This window comes from Hypanus sabinus, chromosome 4 (genome assembly GCF_030144855.1).
Source record: "Hypanus sabinus isolate sHypSab1 chromosome 4, sHypSab1.hap1, whole genome shotgun sequence".
Taxonomy (NCBI): domain Eukaryota; kingdom Metazoa; phylum Chordata; class Chondrichthyes; order Myliobatiformes; family Dasyatidae; genus Hypanus; species Hypanus sabinus.
This window is the reverse complement of record NC_082709.1, coordinates 109328020-109346676: the sequence shown is the minus strand read 5'-3', so window position 1 is coordinate 109346676 and position 18657 is coordinate 109328020. Positions and strand designations below refer to the sequence as shown.

General features: G+C 45.1%; 1 protein-coding gene across 1 annotated transcript in view; it reads left to right on the top strand.

Moving 5' to 3' along the window:
- The first annotated feature begins 5951 nt into the window (after positions 1–5951).
- LOC132392154 (uncharacterized) overlaps positions 5952–18657 on the top strand; it is a 28661-nt gene continuing 15955 nt past the window's right edge. The window contains exon 1 of the mRNA XM_059966004.1: positions 5952–6312. Within this exon, the coding sequence (XP_059821987.1) occupies positions 5952–6312 (361 nt within the window). The remainder of the gene's footprint in view (positions 6313–18657) is intronic.

The window sequence follows — 18657 nt, the reverse complement described above, 5'->3', positions numbered from 1 at the left end:
AATACAGCATTACCTTGGTAATTATTTTGTTGTTCCCTCCCCATCTACCTTTCTGAAATATAGAGGACAGATCTGTCCACAGTGTTCTACATGTGTGAGAATGATTCAAAACCGGGAGTATCTGAAGGTGAAAAAGACAGTCCGTTCATGTGGAACACATCCAAGAGGACTAAAATAAATGAGTCTAGAAATGAGGAGAGTAATGGTTCAGCATTACTGTTCTCAAGAGACTAGAAAGCAGCTGACATAACTCCAATCCTAAGGTAAGGTCAGCTACTCGATCTTGGAAACAGTAAGTCACTTTGCAGAATCACTGACAATTCAGAACTATTCAGCAAGGGAAAAAAACAATTAATTAAATCAGGGATGGATTTATCAAAGTCAGTTCATTCTGTATCAATTTATTAGGTAGTCGATGGGAGAATAATGTGATGGAAATACTTCAGCTCACATGAAAGTAGAGATAAGTGTTCATTTTACTGACTTCGCGGCTAAAATCGGAATTGATGGGATCCAAGATAAAACTGCAGGCCATATTGCCACCTGACTAAAGGTGACCACAGGGACTGACTGGGGATCTGCCAGAGGAAGACTCGTATTCAAGATTTATCCGCGTCGTTTGGAAGAATGAGTGCCTTGTGTTCTATTGAATGACTGATGAGCCTCAGATGAAATAAATAAGGATCAAGGTTTATTAATTTTCCTGGAGGGAGATCATCAGATGGTGCAAGTTTTTAAAGATGAAGTTTCAAAAGTACAATCAATTCTTTCAAACATTATTGAAGCAAACCAGATTTTTCTCAGCACATGCAGACCTTTAACTCCATTTAGATTCTAGATCTAGTTATTTATTCAACATGGGTTTTGCCTCAAGCCAAATGCCATTCTTTCTGTGTGACATTACTTCAACAAACTATAGTAGTGAGCTGCTAGCACAGCCCCCTTCTCTCCTGTCCACGTCCCGGCAGCTAATGATAATGATAGCAAAGGCGTGACACCCTAGGCCGGGGGTCGGCAACCCGCGGCTCCGGAGCCACATGTGGCTCTTTTACGTCTGTGCTGCGGCTCCCTGTTGCTTTGGGAAATAATTGGTTGTGGCGACCCTTTTCCTGGCACATCCGAACCGACTCACTATTAGATAGCCTACGGGGGTTTGCGAGCACAGAGCTTTGGAGCCTCTGCGCCATGGGGGGCAGGTTGAGGGAGGCTTAAAAGTGAGGCTGAAGATTTCGAATAAAGTTTTTTCCTTCGACTGCAGTTACCGACTCCGTGTCGTAATTTTAGTGCTGCGTGTAGTACACCGCTACATGGTCAGTATTTAATTAAAATGTATTTTATGTTAGTTTGTTAGTTTTTGAAATGTAATTCTAAATTTGAAGATTATGGTGATCTTGTACAATCTAAATAAGACGTTGTGGCGACCCATTTCCTGACACATCCGAACCGGCTCACAATTAGCCAGCGCTCAGGCTAAGGGAGATAGCCTACGGGGGTTTGTGAGTACGTGCCTTTTGCAGCATCCGCGCCCATGGGGGGCGGGTTGAAGGAGGCTTAAAAGCAGGCTGTTTAGTTCGAATAAAGCTATCTTTGACTGCAGTTTACTGACTGCGTGTAGCAACCGCTACAACGTGTTTTTATCGCTGGCTGTCCAGAGGGGAGGTGCTGAAACGCTTTGTCGCGTGTCTGGAAGAAGAGAAAACTTTCCTGGGCAGCAAAGGGCTCACCTTTCCTGAGCTGGAACAGCCAGAGTGGCTGGAAAAGCTACACTTCATGGTAGACATGACAGCGCACCTGAACACGCTGAACACAGCTCTTCAACGGGGTAAGGACGTACAGCCCTGCACATGTTGGAGGATGTTTTGGCATTCGAGCGCAAGTTGACGTTGCTTGCCAGAGATTTACAGAAAGGCACATTGTCTCACTTCCCCAATTTGAGAGAGTTCAAACAAGGTCACGACATGATAAATTCGGAGTATTTACATTCTGCAATCATTGCAATGCAAACATCGTTTGGGAAACGCTTCTGTGAGTTCAGAGAGGAAAAAAACACATTATCCTTCCCGGTCACTCCCCTAAGCATCGATCCATCCCTACTGAATACGACTGCATTGTCAGGTGTGAGTCAACCTGAACAAGTATGATAAATATTTTAATTGCCTATTATTTTACGTATATTCATATGTTTTCATTGTTCAGTGAAATAGTCCTTTTATTTTTCAGGTTGACAGCTGGCTGACGTTATTTTTGGTTTGCTGCTGGCGGCAAATTTAAGTTTGGCGTTTTTCATAAATACAAGAAGGACTCAAATAGACGTTGAGTATTTTACTTAAAAGTAACCTTCAACCCAACGTCTTTTTTTCGGAGTTCAAAATGTTTTTGTTGCATGCAGAAATGTAATTTCGTTTTCTCTGCAGGAGTTCATCAATTTCATAAATGCAACACATTATAGTTTGTTTATACATAGCATAAAGGCAAAACAAAACGTTGTATGCAGTGTTATTTCATTTTAAATGTCAAACGGGTTTTGCGGCTCCCAGTGTTTTCTTTTCTGTGGGAAACGGGTCCAAGTGGCTCTTTCAGTGGTAAAGGTTGCTGACCCCTGCCCTAGGCAGCACTTGCACAAGCTGGGTTGAGTTCTCCGATCTTTACAATTTACTTGCAAACGTTTTGTCACCGTTCAAGGAGACACCACCAGTGTGCTGTTGCTTGTGGTGTGTCTCCCGAATGCTTGGCCTTTATAATCTTATCAATCTGCTGATTGGTCCTCTTTACGGAAATCTGATTGTGGTGTAGGGAGGAAATCTCATCGTGTGCTAAACTTTGTGCATTGAGGTCTGGAATTTTGCCGGCATCGACTCATTAATAGGACCGTTGGCCACGTATCCATTTACAGGATTGTCTGCGGAAAACCACGGTTATAGGAATTCTCCTGCATGCCACACATTTGCTTGTGCCATGGCTTCCACTGATGCTCAGTCGAATTTGTGCCTCTCTCGATCTTCAGGGGTAGAGACAAGGGAGAGTTGGCCGTGCTGATTTACAGCCCACACACTCTGGGTGAATTTCCCCATTAGGCAGCAAGGAGTCAGTATTACTTCCAATTGTGTCTTCAGGCTCTTCGGTATGCACCCAAAGTCTTCCCCTTTCTCTGAAGATCTTATGTAACTGTTGAAGTTGCTGAAAAGCAGTTGACTATCTTTCAATAGAACTCAGGGATGGATCTGCCTGCCAGATAGGCTGAATGGAAACCTACCAGGGTGATGTCCACATTATGGGTGGGATGGTGAGTATTCCAGGAAAGCAGTCAGTATTGCATCTTTCCATATCATGAAGCTGTGTCTATACATGGAAACATAGAAAACCTACAGCACAATACAGGCCCTTCAGCCCACAAAGTTGTGCTGAACATGTCCCTACCTCAGAAATTACTAGGCTTTACCTATAGCCCTCTATTTTTCTAAGCTCCATGTACCTATCCAAAAGTCTCTTAAAAGTCCCTATCATATCCGCCTCCACCACAGTTGCCGACAGCCCATTCCACGCGCTCACCACTCTGCATAAAAAACTTACCCCTGACATCTCCTCTGTACCTACTCCCCAGCACCTTAAACCTGAGTCCTCTTGTGGCAACCATTTCAGCCCTGGGAAAAAGCTTCTGACTACCCACACAATCAGTGCCTCTCATCATCTTGTACACCTCTATCAGGTCACCTCTCATCCTCCGTCACTCCGAGGAGAAAAGGCCAAGTTGATAAAAAATTATTTATTTACCTTTGCATTCACATCAATTTCTTGGGAGCCAAATTTATTCCATATCTGATCTTTGTGTGAAGACATCTGTGAATTTCTGTAACCCAAGTGGCTGTGACGTGGGGTTTTCTGTATAAGGCAACCACTTTGTTACAAATAATTATCACCGTGCACCTGGCCCACAGATTCCATTCCACTGGTTGCTAGTTGAACCCTCAAAGCAGTCTGATACTCGGCCAACAGACCTGCTACTGCGCCACACCACTTTCTTCCACCTGTAGTTTGCAACCCATTTAAAACCTTATTGTTGAAATATCAGCCTCAAGTTCTCCAGCATCGGTTATGATCTTCACCACCTTCATCATTGGAGCTGTCCTTTCCCTGCTTCATAAACGTCAATCTAATCAGAAATTGCCTACCTATCCTATACCATACAATAGTCCAGTAACCTGAAGCCTGCTGTGGCCCAGGGATGGGCCATCACCTTTTCATCTTTCATCTTCCATCCCTCCCAGGCCCTGCTCAGTTCACGATCCCCTTTTGTCACCTGCCCCTCATTCTCCCCCAGTCCATCATGACCACTACTCCTTTAATTTACAGGCTCAGGTTTTCCAGACTACTGAATATTATTACTACTCCAGCACAACATTCATTCACTTTCATTTCTAGATGTTACACAGAAGAAAACATTTTCAATGAGCCACCAAGTTCAAAGCGTTTGCAGGAACTGGCACTCCAGCGTGCGTTGGCTGAAGCATTCAGATTTCAGAATTGGAGTTCGATTGTGGGTGTTATTTTCCGTGCCACCACTAGGGGGAGCTCGTTCCTCCACATGGAGATTACTCCCACTGTTACCTTCAAATATCCTTTTATAAAATCTTTCACAGTCTTTAATCCCATCTCTTTTCAGCTCGGTATGCACTAGAGGGTCTTCTGAGCTCCCTCCTACGCAGTGCTATGCACAAAAGTCAAATCTGTCAACTATAAACCAATGAAGATGTTTTTTATAATACATTGTAAAATTATACAAATTTAATTTAAACTCTGTATGTCACATTGTTCAAACGGGGGAAAAAGCCTTAAGACTGGATACTTGCAAGAGGCTGAAACGCATGCCTTAAGGAGCAGCTAATGATAATTGTAACTGCACACAGACAGCTCCCAAGGTCAGGACTGTACTCAGATTTCTGGCATGGTGAGACAGCAGCTCTGCTGGTGACCACTGTGCCACAGGCTCCAGGAATCAGATGCACCAGCTCCTTTGTATTCCACAAAGGAGGATCTCTGTATCGATTCCCTCTATCATCACTGGGATTTGGAATGGAGGGTCACGAGTGGACATGGAATGGACCCAAATGCAGGACGCAGGCACTGAAGTACTGGGGGTAGGACAGGATGGGGATGCCATGGCATGTGAGGGGTAATGCAGGTGGGGCTGAATCCCAGAGTTCAGGTGAGGCAGGAGGATCACAGAGTTCAGGTGGGCAGAAGAGCCCCCTGGGGCGGGCACATAACTCCTGGGCAGGGCCGCCTCCCAGGCAGGAACACGGCCCAGGCAAGATGCAGAACACCTGGGCAGGTGCGGGCACAACCCGTAGGGAGCAAGGGGTGGGAAGGGTCGGAGTCCTCGGGGCAGGCCACATGGATCCTGGGCAGGGCCGCCTCCCAAACGGAAACACGGAGGCCTGGGCAAGGCGCGGACACCTGGGCAGGTGCGGGCACAACTTATCAGAGGCGAGGGATAGGAAGGGACAGAGCCACCCATAGGGTAAAGGCAAAAGCCTGGCTTACCCGACGGGGGCAAGGGACAGGAAGGGAGCTGGGTCCAGGGTGAGCAGCAGGACAACCGGGATACACCGGGAAGTAGGGAAAGGCAAGCAGACAGCGCGACAGCACAGGCAAGACGAGTAAGGCGGAACAGCGGGACCAGCACACAAAAGAGAAGCGGGGGAACAAGACCAACTGGGTAGAACAGGATTTCAAGCAGGCCGGCAACCAGGGCAGAGCCAGCGGACCAGGTACAGAGCGGGATTCAGAGCCAGTGGACAGGGTACAGAGCGGGATTCAGAGCCAGTGGACAGGGTACAGAGCGGGATTCAGAGCCAGTGGACAGGGTACAGAGCGGGATTCAGAGCCGGCGGACAGGGTACAGAGCGGGATTCAGAGCCAGTGGACAGGGTACAGAGCGGGATTCAGAGCCAATGGACAGGGTACAGAGCGGGATTCAGAGCCAGTGGACAGGGTACAGAGCGGGATTCAGAGCCGGCGGACAGGGTACAGAGCGGGATTCAGAGCCAGTGGACAGGGTACAGAGCGGGATTCAGAGCCCGTGGACAGGGTACAGAGCGGGATTCAGAGCCGGCGGACAGGGTACAGAGCGGGATTCAGAGCCGGCGGACAGGGTACAGAGCGGGATTCAGAGCCGGTGGACAGGGTACAGAGCGGGATTCAGAGCCAGTGGACAGGGTACAGAGCGGGATTCAGAGCCGGCGGACAGGGTACAGAGCGGGATTCAGAGCCAGTGGACAGGGTACAGAGCGGGATTCAGAGCCGGCGGACAGGGTACAGAGCGGGATTCAGAGCCAGCGGACCAGGTACAGAGCAGGATTCAGAGCCAGTGGACAGGGTACAGAGCGGGATTCAGAGCCAGCGGACAGGGTACAGAGCGGGATTCAGAGCCAGTGGACAGGGTACAGAGCGGGATTCAGAGCCAGTGGACAGGGTACAGAGCAGGTTAAACCGGCTTCAGAGCAGGACAACCCCCAACTAGGCTCAGTCCCCAAGCCCCTTATAAACACCTGCCCCCTAATAGACAACAGGTGTACCTCCTGAAGCCAAGATGATCCAATGGCTCCGGGTGACAGGAGGGCTGGCTGCAAGGCCCGGAGTCTGGAGTCTGCGGACCGGAGCATGACCCGGAAGGCGGGCTTCGGACCGGACCCTAACATGGAGACAGAGCCTGAGGAGGGCCAATGTTCACAATGCACGTACTACATCATTTAGCGTCCTGTAATTCATCTGATATACACAATTCTCCAAGTCATCTGATCGTAGATGCGAACCCCTGACATCTAAATTTGAGCATGAAGTCTGCATGGACAGTGAAGTGGAGCACTGAGGTACACAGCAGGATTCAGATGAACTATAAACTGAGTGACCATTCAGGGCAGAAACGAAGGCCTGGCGGTGTTCCGGGCTTCCTTCAACATGTCAGCAGCTTCCTCTCGGTTTTCACTACTGTCAGCCGTGCAAGTCCCGGGTGGAGACCCAGGAATACTGTCACATTCAGATCCTTCATTGCTGTGTCTGTAACAATTTTGTTTTACCAGTCAGGTTTGTTACCTCTGAGCTGAACCCCAGAACCTGGAGGACCGGTGGACAACTCTTAGTTAACCTGTTTGGCATGGGTGACCCTGCCAAGAGCCAAAGTATAAAGCCCTGACTCCAGCTCTCCGGGTCACTGAGGCACACAAGCCTCCAAACCCTGCGACAAGGCTGTGGTCCCCTTGGAGGATGAACGATTAGGTAAGGCCATAAATTTACAGAACACACTCCAGTAGGTGAATTTTTTTTCCTACATATGACGGAGAGCATTTGGGATTGTCTCCCTCGGTAGAATTAGTCTTTGATTATTTTATGGCAGAACTACAGAGGTAAACAAAGGGGGGACATTCTAGTGTCACAGATGAAGAAGTGGGGTTGAGCTCACAATCAGAATTGGGTTTATTATCACCAGCGTGTGTCATGAAATTTGTTAACAGCTGCAGTGGTTCAATGCAATACGTAATATAGAAGAAAAATAACAAATAAATAAATAAATTGCAGTATATGTATAATGAATAGATTAAAAATCATGCAAAAAATAATATATATTTTAAAAAGTGAGGTAATAATCATGTCCATTTAGGAATCGGATGGCAGAGGGGAAGAAGCTGTTCCTGAATCACTGAGTGTGTGCCTTCAGGCTTCTGTACCTCCTACCTGATGGTAACAGTGAGAAAAGGGCATGCCCTGGGTGATGGAGGTCTTTAATAATGGACGCTGCCTTTCTGAGACACCGCTCCCTATAGATGTCCTGGGTACTTTGTGAGCCAGTGCCCAAGATGGAGCTGACTAAATTTATGACCCTCTGCAGCTTCTTTCAGTCCTGTGCAGTAGCCCCCCCCCCCCCCAGTAACTGAAAGAAGCTGCAGGGGGTCTTATTAAGCGGTTCGAGAGACCAAGTGGTCTACTCTACCCCTATTAGTACAGTGCTCTCCTGCTCTACGTACACATCATTTGCTATACAGGTATTTCATTTCCAGAAGTCTACCGATCTCTGCTTTTCAGTGTGATCCCATGTCTTGGCCATCGGAGCCCTCCAGGTTAAAGAATTCCAGAGTCACCTGATTTGAATTTCACTCCTAAACAGCCCATCCTTTTCACAGTCTCCAAGTGAATGGAAACTCAGCTGAAGGATCACATTGACAGAGACAGATGATTTTTAAAGTGACAGAACATTTAAGGTTTCTGAAGGAAAGTTAAATGGATCGGGTAGGTGTTGCTGCCCAGTGTCGCGGCTGAAGTCTGCATTAGTGCTGAGTGGTACCATGTTGTGGCAGCCTGGCCCCTCATGAGTTAATCAGTTGTGGTGATCTGGCGATGAAACATTCGGGATAACGGAAATTTCTAGTTCTTCCGTTGCTGGCGCAGGTTGAGTCTGGACCACCAGATACACGTCCGTGAGACTCAGCTTCTTCAGGGACGATGGAAAGCTGATAGTGAGGTGCACCAGTAAGCAAATGGGAAATTCAATTGAGTGTTAGCAATACTGGCAAGAAACTCCACAATCCCGTCCCTTACTCTGGTCCTGGTACCTGGGGCAGAGAGAAGCCCCACTCTGATCATCCTACAGGCAGGCAACAGAAACAGGCCCTTCGGCACATGGTGATCCTGCTAGCCCAACCACAGTAATCCCATTTTCAGGCACTTGGTCCATGGCCAACTGTGCCTTGGCTATTTGAGAGCCTGTCCAGTCTATTTCTTAGAACGTTGTGGGAGTCCCTGCCTCCAGCATCCTCACACAGAGCGTTCCAAATTCACTCTGGCTGAAAATATTCATGGTTGGACCCCCTCTAAAACTCTTAGCCCACAATCTAAACCAGCGCCTTCACTCTGGCTGACCTCTCTTGTGATGGTTTTTACTTCAAATCATGAGATAGCTTAATTTTAATAAAGGTTTTGCACACAGAAGTGAGGTGAGGGACTCTGTCGGTCAGTATTGACCATGGATGTTCCCTCCTAGCTGTCTAGATACACAAGCCTGGGCAGTATGTAATGGAGAGAAAGCTGCTTCCCCTCTCCACGCACCTGATGAACCCAAAGGAACGGCAGAGACCAACACAGTTTGACACCAGCAGCGTCGCAGGAGTTGCCAGTCAGCACTGAACTCAATGTAGGACTGCCTGGGGGACACCAGCTCCAGATTTTTCCCTCGGGGTTCACTCCTGAAACCTTCCCCACGAGTGGGTACAGCCGAAATGCAGCGGAGGTTTGAGATGAGAGTTCCCCTTCTCCAAATGAGCTGCCAATCCCAGCTGTTGAGCCCCATCTGCCCTGGTTTTAAGGTGCCAGTAGCCCACCTTTATCCCTTTTCAGTAGAATGGTTCTGCCACATTTAGTAGCTAAGCCACACATGAAGGCCAGGGTCTGGACTTGATTGTCAGAGGGCTGTCTGAGGCGCACGTCATTGGGAGCATTCAACAGGCAGTGGGAGCTCGTCCCCAGCACCACCCCCAGCTATAACAACCTCAAGGAACCACTGTACATACTAAAGCGACCTTATTTATGTGGTAATTTGATTCGAAAACAGGAAATGCCGACATTGAAAGAATGTGTCATTACCACTTGAATCCATTGTGCAACACTAAATCAGGGACCAACCCTCAAGTTTATTGTGTCTAATTACTGTTTATTACCATCATCTGTCAAACAGTACAGTATTCCGAGAGTCGCTCTCCTTGCTGGGAAGCTGGACTACGAGAGTCCCTTTCCATGCAGCTGTGAATTCACAAGCACATTTACTGACACCATAAGTCTACAGTGGTCAGTTCTCTGAAAATAGAAAATAGTCATGGGTAACTAATTTCTCAAATGTTGCAAGCAGTTAATTCTTTTTTAAATCGGAGACCAATAATTCCAATCTGTATGGTTTGTTCCACCTCTACCCCTTACCGCTGGATATCCCATGGATACAGCACTTCCCACTTCGTGACAGTGGCATTGTGTTTGGCCACTGATGAGAAACCAACCATTTTAGTTCAAAAAGGAATTCAGGTAAATTCATTTCTTACCTGACTCTCCCCTTCAGTCAGAGATGATAAGGTGAGGATTTCTTCCAGAAGATAAAATCTTAATGATTTTTAAAAATATTTTTATAAATGATTGGGAAATGTTCAAACAGACCTGAGCTTCCTACTTTATGAGTTGCTTGAAGCCAAGATGCAGTCGCTAGGAAGCTGTTGGTAAGGCTAGTGGTATGTTGGCCCTTATTGCTTGAGGTTTTCAGTACACAAGGAAAGCTGCCGTACTGCCAATATAGAAGACCACAGCGACACGACGCCTGGAGCACTGAGCATCATTCTGGATGTGCTTGCCAGAGAGGGAGTGCACTGAAGATTCACTAGATGGGTTCCAGAAATGGTGGGTTTGCAATGTGGGCAGAGATCATGTAAACCAGACCTGTGTTCTCTGCAGGGTGATGAACCTTTTGAGACCATATGCCCAAATTAACAACAAATTAACAACATGTCTCTTGCATGCCATGGTAATTTTGAGCAGATTATCAATGAGTAATGAATTAGTAACAATAATTATGGATTTTTCATTTTCAACCTCTCACTGCTAAGGGCAGAAGTTCCCACTTGCTTCAAAAAGGCAACAATAATACCAGTGCCTAGGAAGAATAATGTAAACTGCCTTAATGACTATTGCCCAGTAGCACTCACATCGACAGTGACGAAATGCTTTGAGGGGTTGATCATGACTAGACTGAACTCCTGCCTCAGCAAGAACCTGGACCCATTGCAATTTGCCTATCGTCACAATAGGTCAATGGCAGATGCAACCTCAGTGGCTCTCCACATGGCTTTAGACAACCTGGACAATACAAACACCTACGTCAAGATGCTGTTCATCGACTATAGCTCAGCATTTAATACCATCATTCCCACAATCCTGATTGAGAAGATGGAGAACCTGGGCCTCTGTACCTCCTTCTGCAATTGGATCCTTGACTTCCTAACCAGAAGACCACAATCTGTACAGATTGGTGATCACCAGGTACAGAGATCCAGAGCTCTGCTCTCTCTATACTCGTGACTGTGTGGCTAGGCATAGCTCACATACCATCTATAAATTTGTGAATGATACAACCATTGCTGGTAGAATCTCAGGTGGTGACGAGAGGGCGTACAGGAGTGAGATATGCCAACTAGTGGAACAGTGCCACAGCAACAACCTGGCACTCCACGTCAGTAAGACGAAAGAACTGACTGTCGACTTCAGGAAGGAACACATACCAATCTTCATAGAGGGATCAGAAGTGGAGAGAGTGAGCAGTTTCAGGTTCCTGGGTGTCAAGATCTCTGAGGATCTAACCTGGTCCCAACACATCGATGTGGTTATAAAGAAGGCATGATAATGACTATACTTCATTAGGAGTTTGCAGAGATTTGGCATGCCAACAAATACACTCAAAAACTTCTATAGTTGTACCGGGAGAGCATTCTGACAGGCTGCATGATGCACCATCAATAACTCTCGGAGACGTGGGTTAAGGTAGGCTTTTATTGGCTGGAAGAAAGCACAAGCAGCAAGTGACCACCACACAACATCCTGGAGACTGAGGAAGGGTCTGTGCCTCCAATCGCCTTTATACCGGGGTCTGTGGGAGGAGCCACAGGAGCAGTCAGCAGAGGAGCGTGTCCAGACAGGTATATGTAGTTCACCACACTGCATCACTGTTTGGAATGGAAGGGCTACTGCATAGGACTGAAAGAAGCTGCTGAGGGTTATAAATTTAGTCATTTCCATCTTGGCTACTAGCCTACAAAGTACCCAGGACATCTTCAAGGAGCGGTGTCTCAGAAAGCCAGCGTCCATTATTAAGGACCTCCGGCACCCAGGGCATGGCCTTTTCTCGCTGTTACCATCAGGTAGGAGGCACACTCAGCGATTCAGGAACAGCTTCTTCCCCTCTGCCATCTGGTTCCTATGTGGACATTGAACCCTTGGATACTACCTCACTTTTTAGTATATATTATTTCTGTTTTTGCATGATTATTTATCTATTCAATATACGTATGCTGTAATATATTTATTTATTATTATTATTATTTTATTTTGACTTTTTTTCCATGTTATGAACTGCTGCTAAGTTAACAAATTTCATGTCACATGCCGGTGATAATAAACCTGATTCTGATTCTGAAAAAGAATGAGTCCTGTTGCTTATTTATGTGTATTTATTGTTTTACTATTCATAATGGTATAACATACAGATTAGGATAAATGAAGCATTTTAGAAAATTTGTTCAAAATCATTAATATTAATATTTTGAAAGACAATTGAAAAATAACATTAGTTCTAAATAGTATTGTTGTTGTACCTCATATATAATGTAAGAAATGTGAGCTTGGAATTATAAGCTTCGGTATATTTTCATAAAAGTTCAAGGGAAGGAAAATAAATGCACTTCACTCTCAATGAGACATTCGTTGCTGCACTACCAATGACAAATATTTTATATTTGGCTTGTATTTGGTTGTTTTGAGAGCTAAACACAAAGCATACTTTCATCTGTAAGTCTACTCTTATAATTAAATAGACTTGACCAAGTCCATCACTGAAAACCGACTTGCGTGTGTATGTCACTGAAAATGCTGTTAATATTCTTATTGCAAGATTTTCTCTTTTTTATTATGGGAGGGGTTTAAAGAATTGAGGAAGGGCACTGCATGCCATGTGGCAACAACATTTTTGTTCGTGCCACTTTAGGCACATGTGCCATAGGTTTGCCACCCCTGAGTCTAGAAGATGAGAGAAGATTGCATTGGAGATTACAAAATTCTTTAAGGCTGGATGGAGGGGAGGATGTTTCCCCTGATGAGTAAACTAGAACCAGGGTTCACCATCTCAGAATAAGAGATAACCATTTCAAACCAAGACAAAAAGAAACATCTTGACTCAAAGGATGGTGAACCATTGGGTAGCCCAGAGGGCTGTGGAAGCTCAATCTTCAATTTCATTCAAAACATGCCGGCAGATTACTAGATAATAAAGTTATTGAGGGAGGAATGTGTCACTGACCTGTTGTATGATGGAGCTGGTTTGAATACTCCAGCTCTTGCACCTGCTTCCTAGGGTCAGAGTTATGCAGCACAAACTCGTCCATGCCAACTTAGGTGTCTACCCCCGTCTGCCTGTATTTGGTCCTTTCCCCCTCTAAACCTTATGCTTTTGTGTACTTTGTTGATCTCAGTCTCTCTACTGACTGCCCTAACAAAAATTGTTAGCAGAGAAAACAATTATGTTCTTATAAATAACAAGGAAGTCACTGAACTAAAAGTGAAGCTTCCATTTACTGTAAGCAGAAGGACACGGTGCTCCACGAGTGTTAACTACCTTCATGTCATGGTCCCTTCTGGCAAACCCCCACCTTGCTATTTACCTCAGGGATTAGGCCTTAATCCCCTCATTTAGTTTCCAATCATTCTCAGGTTCCACTAACTACACACACTTGCTTTCCATCAGAAAATGCAGGATAGAGACCCTGTGATCACAACAAGGAGCTGCCAGTTCGTTGGTCGACTCCGGTGTGAGTAACCTCGTTTCATGGTTCTTAGGACTGTTAGTTCTAAGTCTAGCATTCTCCTGGATTCTGTCCCAACCCAGGACTCTGGGTAACGACTCTCCTGGACACCGACTCCACGCTCGCTACGTCAATAATGCCTCCCGACTCTGCCTCCGCGCCTGTGTTCTCCACTGCCACGCTCGTGTAACACTTGAATGGTTTTGTTGCTATTCAGCCAAATGTAGTTGGCCTCTTCTTTCCAAAGTTCCAGCCAGCAAAGCTGCAGTGATTTTGTTTGCTTTATGGCATTTACAAACTTTATACAGTGTACGGTATTTCATCTATTCATCTTTTCAGCCATGAAAACAGGAAGGAGTTTTTGTCTCACTTTTTCACTTCTTTGACCTGTGTGATTAAAGCTGCACTCATTGATTCTGGGCCACTGAGATGTCAGACTGTAACATCTGAAAACATAAAGTGATACCAATGTGTGGGTTGAATTGTCAGACAGCATACAGGAGGGTAAGTTGTCCATCTTTGCATTTACACCACAGCTAGTTTACATGTTTGCTTGAGCCAGCTGTTGATTGGCTTTGGTGGTGGATGGTACAGAGAGTCAGGAGAGAAAGAGAACAAACAGTTATCAGGGAGACTGAGATTCACAGAGGGAGAGTATGATTTTGTGGGAAATTAGTCCTATCATTGGGGAGGATGCGGAGAGGAAGAGAGAGGTGTAATGGAGGGACAGAGGGGTGGCATAATATTTGGAGGAAAGGATTGTGGGTGAATGGTTTACTAGGTGGGGCCAAAGGAATGGAGGGAGGAAGACCTATGGTGTAAGAGAGAATTCATTGAGAGAGTAACAGAAAAATTAAGGATTATGTTGAGATTGTCCAGAGGGCAAAAGATAGAGAGAGGAAATGAAATTGTATAATTAAACAATAATCACTAATCACTAATTGTTAATAATCATTAATCAATCAGTCATCAATACTAAGACCTATCAATAAATCCATGCCCTAAGATATCCCAATCATTCATTCTCTCAACTTCATTTAATCTAAACCACATCTACCGTTTCCCAATTTCTGAGAACCGTCATGTCTCCAACCCACACTGTTGAAATGAAAGGCAGTGTATCGTGCTTAAATAAATGCTACCTACAGGGTAAATCTCAGACAGAAGGGCACTATGTCAATCAGGCCAAGGCATGATCTTTGCTTCCAAAGGGAAGAGTTTAAAAAGGGCAAAACAAGCAAAGCATAAATGAAAAATCTGGAGATATTTAGAGCAAAAGTACGCTTGAGAGGGAGAAGTGTGATGCAATCTTAAGTTTTATTCTGTGACTTTTAGATACTATTGGATTTTCCGCTGACTGCAGAGTTGCTTGGTTACGGTGGTGGAGAGAGGTGGAGTTATTGGATGGACAATCGGTGCTGTGGCTTCTCTGCAGCTTGTTTACTTTTTACAAGGACAGTCACAGACACACAGAGTCAAGATGGTTTCAGTCAATGGAAGACACCAGGGAGTCGGTCACTGGTTTAAACTTTCAGTAGCTCAAAGGGGTGAGTTGAGATCAATCCAGAGTATTGATAAATGACTTCCACAAGTTTCTGCAACTAGAAGAAGTTTGCAGAGAGGAGAGGAGAGGAGAGGAAGGTTTGAAACAGAAGAAACCTGGTGACGAAGAGATCACTGTTTGGACTCTCTCCTCGGTAGCCCGTGAGGGTGAGTTTGTTTCCATTCGAATACGAAAGTGTGATTGTCACTTAGTTAATCCACAGGAGTGGGTTTCCTGGTGAGGGGAAACCTTTGTGAATGCCACGTGTGTGCTTACCCTTTGTCTGGGTGTGGTAGTTCACTGAAGAAAGGCACCCCTGTGGCAAATCATTGTTGGTGTTATTTCGTACGTCTTGGAACTGGGTAAGTGGCTATCACATTGTGTGTGATTGGGGTAAACTTGTGGAATCTACCGGTGTGTTTACCCTTGCCTGGGTGGTAGTTCCCTTGAAGAAGGTCCCCTTTGTGATCAGCTACTGTTGGTGATAATCCAAATGTGGATTCTGTTTGAGTATCCTGCGGCCAACGCTTTGAAATGTCCCGTAGCTGAATTCGGGTGCGGTACCACTTGTGTTGAAAGGTTATTCATTGAAGATCACTGTTGGTGATATTTCATGTGCGGAGTGGAACAACTTTGAAGATAAAACCTATTGCTATTGTTATTTCGTATTGCTGTCGTGGAATCTGTGGAATATCGACATAATTGCCTTCTCACAATATTCGCCTTTGGGTTACAAACACCTTGCATTAATTAACCTGTGCATCTGAACTGAATTTTCTTACATACCATTGTAAGACTGTATCACCTACCACCTGAGCTTGAAGAAGTTTGGGGATCTATATATTTACACCTATATATGCATAACACCGTTAACTTTTGATTTACCTAATTTAAGTCACTATGTGATGTAGTTACTAACAAAATAGTGTTTTGTTAACAGCAGAACCAGACTCCAGGTGTGTCCTTTTGCTGCTGATACTTTGACAGGGTTGTGGGTACGGAACAGAAGGTAAAGACTGGATGTATTGGCATTGCAGTGGAGTAAAGAGAACTACAGAGGCGTGAGAGAGGAGCTGGCCGAGGTTGTTTGGAAGGGATGATGGTAGTGAAGCAATGGTTGGAGTCTCTGGGAGTAATTTGGAAGGTGCAGGATCAGTTCACCCCAAAGAAGAAGAAGCATTTCAAAGGAAGGACGAGACAACTATGGCTGACAAGGAAAGTCAGATATCACATTAAAGCAGAAAAGGCACACAATAAAGCAAAAAGTAGCATGAAGCCAGAGGATTGGGAAGCTTTTCAGAACAACACCTGGATCGGGGAGACTGTCGCCCAAGGTAGCTGAGGAGGTTGTGTAGTCATTAGTAGCCAGTGGGTAGTAAATCTGTGGAATTCATTGCTACAGACAGCCAAGTCCTTGAGTATATTTAAAGGGTTATTGGTTAGTAAGGGATAATGGGAAAAGGTAGAAGAGTGGGATTGAGAGAGAAAATAAATCAGCCATATTTGAATTTTGAAGCAGAACTGATGGACCAAAAGGCCTAATTCAGCTCGTACAGTACGTCTTGTAGAATTATGGTCTAAAACTGACAACCAGGGAGCCTACACAAAGGGCTGCGGAAGGGATGAGTTAGTGGGAGTGAGTACTAATTACGTAGTGTTTTCTTGAATGCTTTCAGCATCTCCAACCCCCATCAGAGTGACTGGAATGTCACTGGTGAGAGTCCAGCTTCACTAACCCTGACTACTTCACAGTAACCCTTTCATTACTCAAGTTCTCAGGACAGGGGATATTGGGAATTCTCATTAGACCAGGTGGCATCAGTGGAGAGAGAAACAGGGGTCAATGCATTAGACTGCAGTGTTGATTCTTATTGTTTCAGACCTGCAGAGTATCTGTGCTCGTTTATGCTTTGGAGTTATGGGAATGTTTATTAAGCTTCTGCAGCCAGCACTGATGTGTCAGCAAAAATTGCAAGTGACAATGAAAAGAAGCCTACATTTCTGAGTGTCGTCAGGTCATTCAGCACAGAAACAGGCCCTTTGGCCTATCTAGCCCATGCCAACCAAGATGCCAATGCAAACTAGACCTATTGGCCTTATGAACCTTCGCCCATCCATGTAATATCCCTGCCCTCAGAATCAGGTGTCCTATCACAGACATACATTCAGTGGCCACTTTATTAGGTACACCTGCTCATTAATACAAATATCTAATCAGCCAATCATGTGGCGGCAACTCAATGCATTAAAGCATGCAGACATGGTCAAGAGGTTCAGTTGTTGTTTGGACCAAACATCAGAATGGGGAAGAAATGTCATCTACATGACCCTGACCATGGAATGATTGTTGGTATCAGACAGGTGGTTTGAGAATCTTAGAAACTGCTGATCTCCTGTATCCCAACTGATTGGTGCAGAACCCACAGTGATGCAACATAGAAAGCTGAACCAGAACGGTCAGTGAAACAGAGGTTCCATAGGGGTCAGTAAGCATGAATATACATGACATGTGGCTGAGGAAATTATAACTGCAGGGTTTTAAATATGACTCATCACGGATAAAGGGGAACTAATTTACTCCAACCCTGGCAAGACAAAGGTGTGGGGTGCATTACAACTGGATCAAAAAAAATCACTGTTTCTCTGCACGTCAAGTACGGGTGTTACTCAAATACAGATGTTATCCAATCAAGTTAATATTCACAATTTTCCAGATCTGTCAGCATCCGGTTAAGTCATTAAGGATTGAAGCACAGGGATTTTTCAAGTTGCTGATATTATTTGAAGTTCAAAGGCTAATTCTAGTAATAAGTATCTTCTTTTAAATGTTTTTATTTCTTTTGTTAAGAGGTCATGGGTTTGAGAGGTGCTGTTGGAGAAGCCTGGACAAGTAACCGTTTGTGGATTACACAGACTTTAGCCACAGTGCACCAGTAGCGGAGGGGAAGACTGTTTAGACACTTGATGGCTGCCAGTGAAGTGGGCTGTTTTCTTCTGGATGGTGTCAGGATCCTTGAGATACAACTGAAAGGAAGAAGACGACACACATTGTAAGTATCTTGACTGAAGTTCTAAAATCTGTTGGTTAGAACTGCAGTCATAAATACCCCACATCCTGAAAGGGATCCTGAATCCTGAATCCTGACCAACTTCAAAAATAAAGAGAAGGCAAATCTGGTTAGGCTAACTGCAACATTATGGTAACTCCTATGGTCTACAGTCAACACTCAAGTTCTCCTCCACTACCTTTTCTCATTGGTCAAAGAGCTGCTCCAGACTTTTCACACACAACAGTCTCTAATTTAAAGAAAATGGTGTGAAAAAAGAGAGAAAAGGAACAGATCTGTGGTGAGTGGCAGATCTGTGGGTGAAAATGCCCTGTTAATGAGAGAGATCAGAGGATAATGGTCAGACTGATTCAAATAACCACATGTTACAACAGTGGTGTGCCGCAAAGAGTGTCACGACATGTTTGACCCACGAAGTGACACACACAAAGTGCTGGAGAAACTC